The sequence below is a fragment of the Battus philenor genome, unplaced genomic scaffold, assembly GCF_028537555.1.
Source record: "Battus philenor isolate CCGP_79_NKW_IND1 unplaced genomic scaffold, ilBatPhil1.0.hap1 SCAF_20, whole genome shotgun sequence".
Lineage (NCBI taxonomy): Eukaryota > Metazoa > Arthropoda > Insecta > Lepidoptera > Papilionidae > Battus > Battus philenor.
This window is the reverse complement of record NW_027181683.1, coordinates 462,014-479,249: the sequence shown is the minus strand read 5'-3', so window position 1 is coordinate 479,249 and position 17,236 is coordinate 462,014. Positions and strand designations below refer to the sequence as shown.

General features: G+C 36.5%; 1 protein-coding gene across 1 annotated transcript in view; it reads right to left on the bottom strand.

Moving 5' to 3' along the window:
* Nucleotides 1-494: 494 nt before the first annotated feature.
* Nucleotides 495-17,236, bottom strand: part of LOC137922918 (dynein axonemal intermediate chain 7 homolog) — a 55,958-nt gene continuing 39,216 nt past the window's right edge. Inside the window, exons 16-23 of the mRNA XM_068766029.1 lie at nt 9,707-9,863; nt 8,918-9,060; nt 7,495-7,570; nt 6,234-6,387; nt 5,174-5,322; nt 3,966-4,035; nt 2,126-2,227; nt 495-632 (exon numbers count right to left, since the gene is read on the bottom strand). Coding sequence (XP_068622130.1) covers nt 495-632; nt 2,126-2,227; nt 3,966-4,035; nt 5,174-5,322; nt 6,234-6,387; nt 7,495-7,570; nt 8,918-9,060; nt 9,707-9,863 — 989 coding nt within the window. The remainder of the gene's footprint in view (nt 633-2,125; nt 2,228-3,965; nt 4,036-5,173; nt 5,323-6,233; nt 6,388-7,494; nt 7,571-8,917; nt 9,061-9,706; nt 9,864-17,236) is intronic.

Genomic DNA, 17,236 nt, shown 5'->3' with positions numbered 1-17,236 from the left:
GGACAGATAGATAAACAATAATTAATTTTAATACGTATTAATATGAAGTTTGAAAACGATTTTTCTTACTATATCATCATTACTTTATTATTTCTGAAACCATAAATTTTATAAGGTCTATCATATATTGATTGGGAGTAAAAAAGCTGTACATTAAAACTTTTAAACCTTTTACATATATAACTAGAGACCCTTTATGATAGGCATGATGTATGGAGTCAGGATAGGTTTTGATTAACTTGCACAAGGGACTCAAATATTCCCAGGCTTTCAGGGATATCTATAATAGTGCAAGGAACTATTTCAGAGTTACAAAGGTTCTTAATCCATCGTAAAATACTACCACGGAGAGAGATTAGGTAGTTTTGTGTGAAAAACCACTACCCAGTCTTCTAGTTTTGCCTTGCACTATGTATTTTAAGCTAGATAACTATAGAGTGACCAATAGCATATGACAAGCTGATCTCACACTGTAGTTCTATATGATCGAGGAGTCAGGAGTAGCTGGACAGCTTCAGTTCCGTCAGCATGCTGAAGACTGTCTCCACCAGTTTGTACTTCATAGAGAACGCCGCACGACGTGCATCCACCGATCCGTAAGACAGATTCAGTGTAAACAGATCCGGGAAATACTGAAAAAGTAAATATATACACATTTTTTTGTCCCCGTTTTTGGGAGCCTCTCATGGTGTGGTCTCTATCTGGTGTGGGATAGGGACTTTTTGTTTACATTTATTATTTTTCACATACATTTTTTTTATTTTCTTTCTCTTCTTTCATACTTCATATTATCTGTCGTTCATTTCTTTCTTTCCACAATTCCACTGTCTTTCTCTTTCGCTCTGTATCGCCTTTCATTCATTCCACATCACTTTTACATTTTCTTATATTCTATCTATATCACATTTTTTACTTATATTCTATTATTACTCTATATCACATTACTTTTTTGCTTTTATTTTATCTTTGTGTTATTAATGATTTTGATTAAAGATACTTTTAAACACATCGCTATTCTGTTGCTTGTATTATATATTTATAAACAACATTTACGCGCCAAATATGTGATAAATAAAAGAAATAAAAATAAACTAGTAAGCTAATTAACAACTAAAAGCCCTCAAATAGCAGACTACACACCCTTGAGCATCGTCGTCGATTTGCCAGCTTATAGGCTTTTATAGGATACACTTTGGAGAATGCTCGAAGGCTCTTTTCGAATTGATTGAGCCATCTCCATTCCTTTATCTGACTACTAGGCGCAGGCAAAAGTTTCATCCATACGTTGTTGACATACCCAAAAGTCGAACTAAACTGTTGATAGCTCGTTTTTGGTGAGAGTCGCCAAGATTTGGAACGACCTGCCTGGGTCTATTTTTCCTGATGAGTTGAACTCTGGAGCCTTTAAGAGTAGAGTGAACTGGTTTCTTTTGGATGCGCGTGTACCACCTTCGTCTTCATCTACACTTTCCATAAGGTGAGATGGAAGACAAATGCCTATTCCTTTATATAATTTAAACATTTACATTCATTATTTCCGAAAAACTTTTAGCTCACAATTTTGCATGTTAATGTTTATTTAGTTTCTTAATCTATTAACTAACTTAAATTGTAAACTATTTAAAACTAAGTTAAAGTCAACTAAAATTATGATCATTTTTTTAAATTATTGGTGTCTTGTTTGTTTTTAACGACGCCCAAACAATGTTCAGGTTTTAAAATGACATTTCGTGTGACCACTTCCTCATCCCTACTCCATATTGGCTTCATCAGGTTGTGCGCCAGTGTATATGCGGCGGTTCCCGTATTCACATCGATGAACCTTGCGATCGCATCTTGAGTCTCTACCGTGCAATACACGCGCGAGTTCGTGTGATGTGATATTGCTATCACCGCGTGATGAACACAGTTATACAGACCGAAGGTGTCTGTTATTTGACAGACACCTATACTGTTGTTAAATGAATAATTCTTATAACCCAATTGTATGTTCTCTCAAATAAAACTAAAACCGATAGAGCTATAAATGAAATTAAAAAATCTCTACAAAGAATTGCAGTCACTTTTTAAGAAATTGCAAGTAACTCTTATTTGTGCGGTAAGAGTGTGAGATAGAGTGACTAACCGGCAACCCCGCCATCGGCTCCAGGTCGAAGTTCTGCGTCAACTCGTTGCAGTTGAGTATTGTCGTCTGTTGTGGAGTCACATGCAGAAGGGCGAACTTAGCCTGCAATTAGAACATTGATTGGTGTCTGTTTATAGAAATCTAGGTATCAAAACTAAACCTATATATCGCTAAACACTAGTACCTAAGTAAAATGTATTTCGGATCGTTATATTGACATTTTTTTAAATTCAAATCTGAAATATCTTTATTCAAGTAGGCATTTATATGCATTTTTGATTCGTTGATTATTTTAACAATAAAAATAGTAAGCTACCATCGGCATATATAAAAATACTCTTCTTCATATATGTTGTAAGCTGAAAATTAATATATGTGCTACTAACATATCAAATTCATAATAGAAATATAACCAAAAAAAAAAATACAAAGTTTTTAAGTTAGGACACTGATCGATAGGTTGTATCTAAGAAAAAGGGACTAATATATAGCTACTTCCGCTATTATATATATTAGGCTCTTTCTTAATGGACTTCCGCAAAGTAAGGCCTTAATCTTTTAGATAGATAAGTTGTATATTACCGCCAGATTTCAATGTTACTAGTACTTATTCTCTGTTGATGTTATTGCTGATAGCCCGAAGGCTTTTACAGGTTCATCGGAGCTAAGTTCACGGACCCTTCCGTTCCGAAAACTTAAAAGCAGGTAATAAAAGCGGATTTATTTTTCCACGTTATTTTTTTATTATCTTTCTACTTCTTTCATTCAACACATAATCCATCTTTCTACTTCTTTCATTCTACAATTTTATGAATCTTTCTCTTACGTTCTCTTCGCCATACATCCATTCTCAACCACTACTTTCTAGGTATCTTTATTAACAATTTTTTTAAATCTTAGTTTTATGCAGCTTTACATTCTTTTACTTTTTATCTTTTATTCCACTTATTGCAACATTTCTACTCACTATTTTATTTCCTATCTGACAATATTTGAGCCTATAATTAAGTTATATTTCTCTCTATTGCTGTTCTGGCTACCTTTTTTACCGTAGTTTAGGAAGGATTTGCTTTTCTCTTCCTCTGATATAATGGAGGCGATGGTCGCATCCTCAATCTTGTCTGACCGGCATTCGGAGTCGACTTGGAGTCTTCTGAATGCGGGACAGTGGGCTACCAGGCGGACCATGGTCTGATCCACGGCGCGCGTACCAGTTGCATGAAGACATTCTCAGGTAGTAAAGCGCTCTACCCAAGTAGAGTTGTGTAGAGTTCGTGTTGTGTGTATGCGGTTCAGGACCGCAGCGTGGACCACAGGCACAGAATACTGGATACATAATATTTTATATCTTTCCAACTGGTGTCTAAAAGGTATAAATCAGAAGGTTTTCCAATGCGTGAGTCTCTAAAAGAATATGATCTTATTCTGGGTTGATGTTGATGCTTTTAGTCCTAAGGCTTTTACAGCTTCATCAGAACTCGGTTTACGAAGCAGAAAGGTCCGTGAACTTAAAACAAAAAGCTGGACCGGACGCGTTCCATTTGCACAAAGACCTTCGCACTTAGTAAACTGCTCTACCCGAGTAGAGCTTTGTTTTGATGATGTGTTGGGACCACAGGGTAGCCGAGGGGGGATCCGGGTCCAAACTTGGTTCGCCCACGTTGTTCGCGGCTAGGGAGCAGGCGGCCGCTCCCTATAAACGTGTGGTGCGATGTGATGAGTAGTATTTGGTTCTATTGTTTATAACCCTGTGATGAGGTGAGGTTAGCGCTTGCAGTGTTGTGAGTGTCTGCAGCGGGATACTAAATACGGAGTATATAATTTAACTATAGACACTTGCCTCCCGCTTCTTATCAACAGCCTCCCGCATCTGCATCACGATATTTCTGCTTCCAGCAGACACGTTCCATCTGCCGAGATGACATTGCGAAGTGAAAATTCTGGAAACCACTCGCTTGAAGATAGATACATTCACACAATTGTTAACTCATGTCCTTACTAACGACACAATTTAAGCGAAGATAGAACAATGGTTTTTTAAACAGACGACACTCAAGAACATTTTTTTAAATGGCCCCGTTATTGGGAGCCTCTGGTACCCCCTATCTGGTGTGGGACAGGGACTTTTTATTTACTTATTCACTGACATTTTTTCATTTTCATTCTCTTCTTTCATACTTCATATTATCTTTCATTCATTTCTTTCGTTCAACAATTCTACTATCTTTCCCTTTCGCTCTGTATCGCTTTTCATTCATTCCTCATTACTGTTACATTTTCTTATTTTCTATATATCACATTTTTACTTATATTCTACTATTATTGTTACTCTTACATTTTTATTATTTTGTTTCTTTATAGGGATATGTTGATTTGTTTTACATTATTTTTGATTCTTGTTTTGAAGAACTTTTAGGCGATAGTAAGAAATAAAGAGGAAGATGAACCCAAAGTGATTAGCTTGGACGCGGGTGGTAGGGTACGATAGGGTGGAGGAGGAGAACTGGCCCGGGACAACTACCTTAGACATCACAAAACGCAAAACTTCAACTCGTCTGCATAGGCAGACTCCTCCTCCCCCAGGAGTGGGGTCCGATGTTAGTGATTCAGAAATTGCAAGAACCCTATAACACAAAGGCAAAAGCTCTCCCGATATTAAGGATAGTGTCCGGGAAACCTGAACATGTCTGCCTTCCTGGCGGCGCTAAACACCTCCACATCGCAGAGTGTTTCCGAAGTTGGTATGTGAAAGTGGTCGCACAAAACGTAATTTTAAAACTAGACATTGTTAGGGCGTTCTTAAAATAGACCAAGAGACTTAGTAAACACTGTAAAACCCAAAAACGTGAGCAAAAATATATTCGGAAATATTAAACATAATAAAGATAGCACGAACGATAATGTCTGTTAATATATATTCTAATAATAATAAAAAAATGAACGATTATATGTAGCTTCAAGTAATACAATTAAAAATACGTTAGGCGTTCTCTTTTCGCTTAAATTGTGTTGTGGATCGGGAGTTAGTAAGGTAACCAAAACACCAACCTGCTCCACTGAAAGTTATAGCCCCTGGACAGGCAGGCCATAGCGTGGTAGTTGTGATGTTCAGCCACCCACTCCTTCGGACAGCTGCCCTCCACGTGATTGTGCCCGTCGAAGTCCGGGAAGAAATCACACGCAGCCTCACGCATCAGCTTCGCGAAGAAGACAAGTTTACTCACAAAATACAATTATTGAATGGAATCATATTTAAAGATTTTACTGGTACATTAATTAAAAATAGAAGTTAGGATAATTCTTAGTAATATATTTGGCTGTGATAAATCTTAAAACAGATCTACATATAAGCCCACATTACAAGGTAGATGCCGGCTAACTCCGTCGCTGGTAACAAAAGGGTTAAGGATATAGGTCCACAGGTGGTCCGCATCAGGGCGCGTATATACCAACTCTCCCTGAACAATTGCGAATCCTTTTTTGAAAGTTTGTTGCGCATGTTACGCCCTCTTTGCTGGTTTTCTTTGGTGTGTATTGTTTTGGTTACTGACACATCGAGTGTGGTTTCAACCTGATCGTACCAGCGGATAGGAGTGTTCATTATGGAGTAACACAACTTGTGATTCTAGCCTGTATCAATTTGGATTCTAGCATTCTTCTTTTAATGTACACTTGTGCGAAACAAGAAATGAAATAAAAAAGCATGTAAACGATTTTAACAAAATAAATAGAAATGTATGACAAATTATGTATAGAATTGTTATGTATTAGTAACGATAAAAATAAAATGTAAGAACAAAATAAAAAAATAAAATAAATGTACCTAGCCACCTTAGAGTAAGAAGATGATGGAAGAAAGACGAACAAAGAAAGAAGGTATAAAAGAGCAAATCGAAAGATATTGTGAAGGACGAAAGTAAGGAATGGAAGATATTGTGACGCGTGAAAGAGAGTGATTAATAAAGAAAATACTGAAAAAATTATTGAATAATAAAGTTCCTGATCCCAATAAGTTAGGGGTACGAGAGGCCCCCAATAGCGGGGGCCATAAAAAATGTACACTTGTGAAATTTCTTAATGATTTAAATTATATATATTATAAATGAACCTGTATCATTTTCTTGACGCTGTATGGTTTATCGAAGTGTTGTTTGAGAGCGCGGGTGGTTGCATTCGCGATCCAGCGAAGTCGGACGGTGTTGCCGACACACAACCACGTGACGGTCACCGCCACGCCCGTCACGTTGATGATCACGCCGTTGCTGGCAACAAAGCCTACATATATCTCCTAGATCTCTTCTCCATAAAAGGGAGTCGGTTATAAGTTTTAAATGAGAGAATTTATAGCTCATTTGTTAGCAAAAAGTCTTCGAGCTTTTACACTTACTTTCAATAACCATTTAACACGTTCACTGCGGCTTGAGGTCGATTCAGCCTTATGGTAGACTTTGCACTGGTGCGGCGCGTAAAACTCGTGTTTTCTCTCTAGTGCGACGGCTGTTTACACTCAACCGTATGAGGTATGACAAAGACAAATATAGCTTTCTTTATGTCTGCGAAGCATTGATTCAATATTGTAAAAAAATATTGATGAACATGAGGCAGAAAAGGCCTCAACCGCACTACTAGGAAGTTCAGCTTGAGGCTGATTCGACCTCAGCCGCACCAGCTGAAAGTTCTTCAAAATTGGGCCCGCAGTGAACGTGTTAAAAGTATTCACTCTGAAATGCGGTACATATTTTTTATTTAAATGCGACAGGCCGCAGGACTTCTAGAAGTACAAAATCTGCTGGTGCAGATAGTAATACACTTTGGTTTTTATTTCTAGAACTATTGTTTTTTAGAGAGAATACCATACATAATTAACATCAAATGAAATGTAAATTCATCCCTGCAATCGATAACAGTCGGGGCCGAAAAGTTCTCGAATGGACTCCACTAGTAGGTAGACGCGGAGTCGGTAGACCCCCCACTTGATAGACCGACGACATATTTGAGGTCACAGTAAGTTGCTGGATACAGGCTGTGCATGACCTGTCATCGTGGCGATCTTTGGGAAAGGCCCTTGCCTTGTAGGCGTCTATCAGCAGAAGATAACTTGTTGATGAATGGAAAATGTTAAAAGCGACGACTCTCATAATTGGTTTCGGGCGAGTTAAAAGTCTTTCGTTTGGGTAGGTAGACAACCATCACTATGTCAACATATACATCCACTGGAAGGCCTATATGCCTCCCCCAAAGGTATGATCATTGATCTTGCGCACCCCATTTCCAGCGACTTCCATCGACTTTGATTACATCGTCTGTTCATCAAGTGGGTGATATGCCCATCTATTTGACTATATTATAAGATATTTCAACTGTGTTACCTTTCTGGATCCGGTCTTATATCCCAACCCTGGTACGGAAGGTTACTATAGCGCAAAGTGGCGATTCCGATGGGCCCTGTTAAAGGATACAAAGTATTTTAAAGTTACGCAAAGCGTGATAGTTATAGAACTTGACGAACTTGATTCCATGCAAGAAGGAAACCGGACAGACATCACCACGTCTCACTATTACCATCATCTTTCACCATCAACCATTGATGGACATAATCTTGTCCCATAAATAATGTCAGATGACTATCTTAACAAGGTCATCTGTTCACTTTATGAGTGGACACAATGCATGTTCTATTGAGACTCTTGATTTAACGTATTCTTGTCATAAAAATGTAAAGTCTAATACAAAATAAAACAATAAAATATAATGTAATAACACATTGAAAATGTAAACACATGTATTGTAATCTTATTATATAGGCTACCGTGGCAAGAATTAAAATTGAAAATATTCTGTTGTAAAATAAAAATAAAAGGGACAATATGATGTCCAAAAAGGTAACAGGGATAATAATTTTTTCGACGATAATGAATATGGCAATAGTAATAATAATGACTACGACGACGAAGACGATGATGATGATGACAATAATAATGAAAATAATAATGACTATGACGACAAACATTACAATAGTGAAAAACACGGTGAAGACGACCACAACGACAAACATGGCAATAATGACAATAATGAAAAACATGGTGAAAATATTAATGATGATAATGAGGATAAATATGTAAATAATGACAATAATGAAAGACACGGTTAAGATATGATTAATAACGTAGACAACAAACAAGACATTAATGAGAATAATGAAAAACACGATGAAGGTGATGATGATGATAACGACGATGCTTATAAACATGGTAATAGTGACAATAATGAAAAACATGGTGAAGACGATGATGATAATGTCGATGACGATAAACATGGAAATAATGACAATAATGTAAAAGAGTGGAAATGATGATATTTTATCACTTTACAGATCTATTTGATTTTTTTGTAATTTATCATTACAAGATTATTGTTTATAGGTGCTAAAGGTTTAAATATGTAAATGTATTCCTCATTTATCATTAATAAATCTTATATAATAGGATCATTTTTCTATATTACATTATTTTTTAAATTATATTGCGGCAAAGTTATAACTTCTTCAATTTAAAGTCTGCAGGGATAGCAAACAATATTTTAATATGTCGCAATCGGAATTCTAAAACGCTTTTTCTTACTATATTATCATTACGTCATTATTTCTGAAGCCTTATTATTTCGACAAGTAGTTCCATACATTAATTGAAAACAAATGAGCTATAAAGTCACCCAAGTTTTTACACCTAAAATCAGTCATCCTATATAATATTCCTAAATAATTCTAGCAAGTTTATTAAATGTATTCCTCACACAGAACACCCGTCCTGAACTGCACGGTTAGCTTATCTTCATTGAACTTGTAGTCATTGATGTAGGTGTTGACCCAGAAGCGGCGAGGGTCAAACCACTGGCAGATCACGGGAGGTTCAGTCCACATCACGTCCTGCGGAAGTCTGGGAGACAGAGTTCGCAGCTGCATCATCTAGGAATGCTTCTTGCTTCAAAGCATTACAGATGCTGCTAGCTAGCTTACGTAGCTCTTATTGGTATGACGAAAGCTTTTTTTTCGTCTCCTTGCTTTGTGTGGAATATGGATATTACCACATGGGGTTAAACAGTCTTTTCAGTATTTTTATTTTTATTTATCCTTCTCCTTTCATTCTTCACAATTTTTTTCATTCATCACCTTTTGATCTTCTCTTGCATCACCTTATTTCCCTCGTGTACATTTATTGTTAAATTTGGTTCTTATTACAGCATCTTTTTTATTTTATTTTCTACATCAACAATTTTAAATTACAAATTTTAATTTGTAATTTTACTATTGTTATTAAATTTGCCTTGATATTTTATAATATTTTGTGTTCTTATGATCAGGCTTTACTGGACTTTTTATTATAGTCCTTACTTTTGTTTCTACTGATGGTCGCCCATGAGGAAAGCGGAGTATAAATTTATATATTTCTTTTTCCTTTCTTATTTGCATTATAAATCTTAAGCAAATTTAATTGATTGCTACATTTAAAGGTTCGAAAATAATTTAGTCTGCCCATAGCCTTGACGGTGGTAATATGTATCAGAAAGTAATTGTGTACATACTCAATAAACACGAGAGCTAGATTCTCATACTCTGCTTCGACCCTCTTGATCTCCGCTTCAATCTCCTCTGGTGTTCGCGTGACACCTGGCGGTGGTGGAGACGGCGCTCTGTACCGAACTTGGTACTTGATATGCTGCAACTGTTTCGGCAGCTGTACTGGAAACATAATTGTTTATTTATTTATCTCTGTGTTTTAAATTTTCATCTTATCATTTAGATACACCTGTAGAACAGTCTTTGTTTCGTTTCCCTAATGCAATATTGTTACCATATTCATGCATTGATTTTATGTTTTATGTATAAACAAATGTGATATGTCCAAAAATATTGATTTTTTGCAAAAATACAAATTATTTGTACCTAAAACTTGACTCTACAGAAAGTTTGTATGCTAATCTTTACTATACCTTAAAAGGCTTCATAGATCCTTCAGGAACGGAGACGCAGTGCTAATATAGCCTATCTAATGCCTTTAACGAACGGTAAAATAGACTGTTACAAGCTTCTAAGTGGGTAGTGGATTCGTGCACATGCCAACGTCGTGAGAAATCCTTTATTACTGCATACTCCTCGTGTAAACTCAAACTATCGCAGCGTGCATTTATTATAGGAGCCAGCAACTAGTTTAGACTTATTTGACCTTTTTTACACTCTCACTGTGTTTGGCACTAATCGGTGTAACATAACTCCTGAAGATGCCCCGTGGAGGGGCGAAACACGTGTTGAGTGATTTGACGGTGGCGGTTGTGTAATTCGCATTGTTTGCCGCATACGCATTTATCAGCGGACTGCATGTGCGGGAGTTATAGATGTAAGGTCGGTTTAAAACGAATTAAACCAATCGGTTTAAAACGAAAAAAATGGTTTAAAACGAAAAAAACGGTTTAAAACCGAAAAAACCCATTTTTTTCGATTTTTAACGTTTAGTGTTGACGACTATGATTTTCTTAAATATAAACACATTATCTATTCCAAGCGTAGACATTACCTAGCTAAGTTGAAAAACTATTACCTAGTTAACTATATTGGTTATTTTGAAAAGATTCATACCATACATACATACCATACCTAACGTTGTCTCTTTCATGTGCAAGTAAAACAGAGGGCATTCACTGTGCGTGTGTATGTGTGTGTGTGTGTGTGCATAGCTGTCGGCGGTGGCTCTCTGTCGGCAAACTCTTTGAACAGAAATTGAGGAGTGGACCTTTGAGTAGACCTTAACTACTTGGAAATAAAGGTCAAAACTCCTATCCACAATTTCTTTATGATTTAGGTACATATTTTAATCTATTGTATCTAATATTGTTTCTTTATAATTATAGTACTTTATATGTAATATACTTACCTACATAGGTATAAACTGCATAGGTAACTAACACAAGACCAAGTATTGTCGATAATGATGTGTAAAAACACTGTTCTTATATTTTAGTAGGCGAGTTTTAAACCGTTTAAAAAGATTTATTTGGGGTTTTAAACCGCCACTTTTGGTTTTAAACGTTTTAAATCGTCTTTTTTACATCTATAGCGGGAGTGGCTAAATATTGGTCCTTTTCTTACTTAGGATGGGTTATTAGGATTATTTGTTGTTTGATACATATATTTGTTTATATAATACATTTTCTTATTCATTTATTTATTATTATAATCATATCCTGTTATTATAAATTTTATCTATATACAAATTTGTAATGTTCTGATCTAGAGCGCACTATTTCTTTAAATTAAAATTTGTAATTGGCGATCAGCTACTATTTATTTATTAATATTTTTTATCTATTATTCTTTATTATACACGTTAAGACACATTTAAATAGTCACAATAATATACAAAAAAGTACAATGGGCGGTCTTATCACACAAGGCAATCTCCTACAGACAACCATAGTATGTAAAAGGTAGAAGTACTAATATTGGGTAGTTGACGTTTAAAAACATAGTCACTTACAAACAAACGTACTTATACAAAGACATACATGTATATGTATATAACATATATATTTATTATAAATAAGATATAGTACATTATAAATATAATGTAATAATAAATAAAAACATTAAACTGATTTCGATCGCAGTTACTTCAGAAAGAATAAACAAAACAGGGGATGAAAAAAAAAATGAATTAACATAAAGATAATCATACATCTAGTAAATAGTTCTTAACCATTTTCTTAAATATAAGTAGTGAGTAAGCGCGTCTTATATTCAGAGGTAAATCATTCCACAATCGAACGGCTTGCGTGGTGATAGATTTGGCCATAAACGAGGAAGAATGCGCCGGTACTTTTAATTCCAGATTCTCTGATGATCTCACAGACCTCTCATGTGTATCCTGAAGAAATTGAAACCTCGATTTGAGATAAGAGGGAGTGAGTGGATTGAAAAGAATATTAAAAAGTAGATAAAGGATTGTATCTATTGTAAATGTATAAATATCTTCTAGCTGTAATCTTTCTAAGCGTGTCAAAATGGCCTCCCTGCGTTGGCCTTTTGAATTTGCTGAATATTCAAAAGCGCACGAAGCCAAATCAGATGAATACAGTGCCTTGCGAAACGACATGAGTTGAGATTTTGGCAAAGAAATCCGCGAAGAACCAATGCAGTACTTCAACCAACATAGACTTGAGGCATTTGAGATACGAAACATCCTTCAAAATGGTTTGAGATCAAATAAATGATATTAAAACTTCACAAAAAAACGCTTAACAAATGTTGTAGACAGTCCTACCAATCGAGGAAAAAATACCTGCATTCCTAATATTCGGGAGTTTTAAATAAAAATTTCCCTTACTTTTTGATCACAGTAGTATGTTGTAAAGACAAAAAATGTTAGTGGCGTCGGCAAATCTCACATAATGTTTCAAATTCTTATACAAATATTATTAAAATAGAACGACCAGTGAGTTGAGAAGTGGTGGCATCACGCTAGAAGAGAATTGTGATTGTTGGTCGCAAGTTCGATGCTTATACTATGAATCCAGAGAATGGGCAAAAATATCCTTTGTATACCATAATATCACGTTGCGATCGCCAATATCTCTATATTGAGGCTATTATAGTATATCTCCCTATAGATATCTTTAGGAGAGGCTTGCAGTCATATAGTCTGATACAAGGGTGACCAAATGAAACAATCCGGACAATAGCGCTTTACGAAACTTAAACGTTCAATAATTATTCCCAAAATAACACAGATATGATATTTATCATACAGCTTAGTATTTATACAGTTACTGATAAAGAAAATTCCGCTTTAAAATTCCGGCATATGGAAATTAATTACAAACGCTAGCGAAATTTATTAATATTGATAAATATGACACCAATTTCTGCATGACTAAAGTATGTGAAACTTGAAATTACGTTGTGCCGAATTGCGTAGTTAGCTGTACTCTTTTTAAATGTATAATGTTAGAAACATCACAAACTTATAAAAATCTAGAAAAATCGCAGAATAACCAGAGACACAAAGGTTCGACTAATGAGAAGTCTGGTCTTTTCAGTATTTCCATACGGAGTTAAGATCTGGACATTTACGATTCTGGATCGATCTGAATCGATGAAAATTAAAATGTGGTGCTGGAGAAGGATGCTAAGAATCCCGTCCACGTTTCGATCCTAAAAGAAGAACTATAAAAGAGACATTATTGTCGACTGTACAATTACCTCAAGTTGTTTGAACATATCACCTGTAATGTGGACTTAATAGAACGTTTGGTGATGCAAGTGGAAAGCAAGAGACCTCGTGGACAATGTCCAACCAGATGGACATCAACTAAAAACTCATTAAATAAATGCTCTCCCTCCACCAGACAGTTACATGGCAACACGTGGCAAGAGTGGCATGAGCATTAAAACCGACTGGGGTATGACTACAATCAATCTAAATAGAGAACGATTGAGAAGAAGTTAGAAGCACTGCATTGTTATTACACAATTTTTTAACTTTGTTTTTACAATTATACGTTTTTATCAATTTTTACTTTTGCTCACGTTTCTTCGTGTCAGTGCTCTCTGTCTTAAAGTATATCATAACTTAAATCTAAGGTTCTTAAATCATTGAATCACATTGAACTAATGACACTGGGCCCTCCTGAGGAGTTCTCCAGTACAGATGAGTTGAAGTTGGTTTTTGCGTATTGAGATGTCTATGATCCTTGTTCCGGTTCTCATATAAGACTTGTCCTCCACCTTCGCACTATCGCACTCCACCGCCATGACGTCCACGCTAAATACTTTGGGCTCAACTGGCTCTTCGTTTCTTGTTAGCTGTTACCACGTTTTTTTGGGCTCTTTCATTTCTTGCTAGCTGTTTCAGAAAATTAGATTCGCGTGCTAATCGTGACAAATGGTCACCGCATGCCCCGTCAATCCCGTATCACTGCAAGACCGTCTTTATCCTATGTCTCATTAGGGTCACCGCCAATTCTTCATATCTACTCCTCGTCGAGGTATTTCGAGAGGTACAGTCTTTCAACAGACCTACGAGTCCAGGGGAGATTTCAAACCATTACTGTGTTCTTGTGTTAAATAATGTAATTAAACACATCAACATCATAATTTTAACTCTAGGAAATCTACTCCTAGACTTAGGCTTTGTAAATAAATTTCCAGTAAGCCCGGTTGCAAGTGAACTTTATCCAGTGTCTTCTTAACAAGGTTGCCTGTCCACCTTGTGGGTCCCATGGGATCCCAGTGTCACGAGGTTAGTCAGTGAAGCTGATCTAAGTTGGCTACTGGTAGTAACCATGGGAGAATCAAATCAGGAAAGTAACATCGTCTCCTTAGTTAGCCAAAAGGGAGGAAGCCAGATATTTCTGGAGTATTGTAGAAGTTTAATTGGAACATCAATAAAAAGGAATAAGATGTCAATAACTCTATATAAGAAAAATTATAAATAATGATAAAACGCTGTCGTGACTCGCAGCTGGAAGAAAGATCCGTATCAAATAGCGACAATTCTCTCCCAGCTGTCTGCGCGCAGTGAAAGCGAAATAAAATTATTGTAAGCAACACTAGCGATGGTAAGTAAACTGCTAGTGACGGAACGCAAAATCATGCGGAAGATCTTGGGACCAGCGAGAAATCAAGACGGATCTTGGAGGCTCCGAAAGAATGCCGAAATTCAGACTATAGTAGCACAGCCAAATATCATTGGCGAATATAAAGCTCAACGAATCCGCTGGCTTGGTCACTTGGAGCGAATGGGATCGGATCGGAGCGTGAAGGTAGCGTACCTGGAAAAACCGAGAGGTCGAAGACCAGTGGGTAGACCCAGGTATCGCTGGATCGATCGCGTTAAGGCAGACTTGCGCGAATTGAACGTCAGCCAATGGCAGACGATGGCGCAAGATAGAGGAAAGTGGAAGTCTCTCGCTTCGGAGGCCAAGACCCACTTTGGGTCACTGAGCTAGCGGAGTAGTAGTAACACTAGCGAAACAAATAAGAAAAAAAAAAGATTGTCTTCCATTTTAAAGACGACGTTTGCACGAAGAGGGACTATACCCGTGTAGGTGTATAGTGTTTCCACTGTAGCTTAGGTTGGCGAAACGAGAAATACTAGACGGTCGGGAGCGACGCTCTTTGACCCTAACCCTCGCTTGCATGCCGGTGATGGTGTCGTTGAAGTCTCATGAGGTGTGTGTGCGGTGTGGAGGCTTATTTAAATTCCGTTTTAAGAGCAGCAAGGAGCGCCGAATGCAGAAAGCGCTCCAATGTACTGGAGGCTTAGTGGAGCTTTGCTGTTAATATAGATACCTCGTCAAGGTCCATATTTGCGTGATATTGCGCGAGAAAGACTTTGAGCTCCTTGGCGGGAGAAGGAGATCCGGCTTGCTTCGGCTGCTCAGATTGAGCCACTGAAGATATGGAAGTGGGGGTGTTAGGATTGCGTCTCGGGTAGAGAGGCTTATTACAGGCTGATGTTTCTGGAGGAAGAGGGGCGACGAAGGGGGGGGTTTCACTAAGGAAGTGGAACAGGCTTTGCCGTCCCATGCTCTATATCGGTTATATATGATAATACAAAAGCGTTGTACATTATAATTTATAGTAAAACTATGAAATATCACAGCTCAATATTTAAGTTGTGATTACATTCAGCAAAGATAAGATATGTCGATGGCTACTCATCGATTTAGCAAATTATATGCCAACGTTTATTTTTTTTTTTCACTTCCGCGATAAGATACGCACGTTATCAAACACTAGTTGGTTCACGTGACTCCGTCTTTGTATCGTTTCTCTATATAATTATATACAGAGTGATTTATAATAAAGTAATGATTTTTTTTTAGTTCTTTATTTTTTTTATTGCCCCCGTCTTAGGTGGGACAGGGTCTTTATTGGCAATTTAATTTTTTATTCACATAATTTTTTATTTTCATTCTCTACTTTCATTCTTCACATAATTTAAATTATAAATATTAAATTTCATTCTATTCTTTTATGCCACAATTCTGCTTTCCTTCACTTTTGCTCTGTGTCATTTCATTCCTCCCTCATTACTTGTTACATTTTATCTTTTTTCTTTCATTTACATTTTTATCACACTTTATATCACATTTGAGTTACATTATATCACCTTTTTTCTTATTGTCTACTTAAATTTTTATTTTTTTGTATAACTTTTTTAATTATTTTCTTGCAGCATGAGAGGAATTCTTCCCTAGTTTCCTTTCCGCCTATCAGGGAGGCTATTGTCTGCTCCCTGATTTTAACGCCAGTAGTTATTTAATTTATCATCATTTTAAATTTTAATTTATATAAGGTAATCACTTACCCACTGTTTCGGATAATGTTATTTCTGTTGACCTGAAGGCATTTACAGCTTCATAAGAACAAAGTTCACGGAACGGAAAGTTCCGTTTCAAGTTTTTTAAATGGATACTCTCCTTTTGGATACTTCTTGTTCTCCTATTTTATTTCAGGGATAGGGCGTGGCAGCCGCTCAAGATTCGTCAGTTACACTAGCAATGTCACCTGCCTACTGCCATTTCAGACGGATCTGCTGATCTGCCCATTTTTGTTTTTATCTCGCAGCGAAACTCCGACCGTAGCTCTCTCCATTGCTCTCTGTTTAACATTTAGCCTAATGAAACCCGTTGTAAAAGACCACATCTCGGATCCGTACATCACCGGCAACACACATTGGTCAAAGATCCTCATGGATCCATACCTCATCACCGGCAACACACATTGGTCAAAGATCTTCATCTATAATAAATACTGCGTTTATTAAATTACCTCTTTCATTTATTAAGGTTCTAATAGATTAATAAAAAAGCTGTCAGCTGGTCATATAAATCTCAAAATACGATATGTAGAACCGACAAACATATATATCAATTTAACTATAGATATAGACTACGTATTGCTTGATTATTAATACTTGAATGTTTTTGTCATACGCCATTTTCCAGTCATAATCAGTTTAGTTAGAACGGGAAGTTTCACGTGATCAAGTGTTGTTGTGTCTTCGTGTTTACAAGTGAAGTGATAGTGTTACTGTGATCGTTAATGAGAAGTGA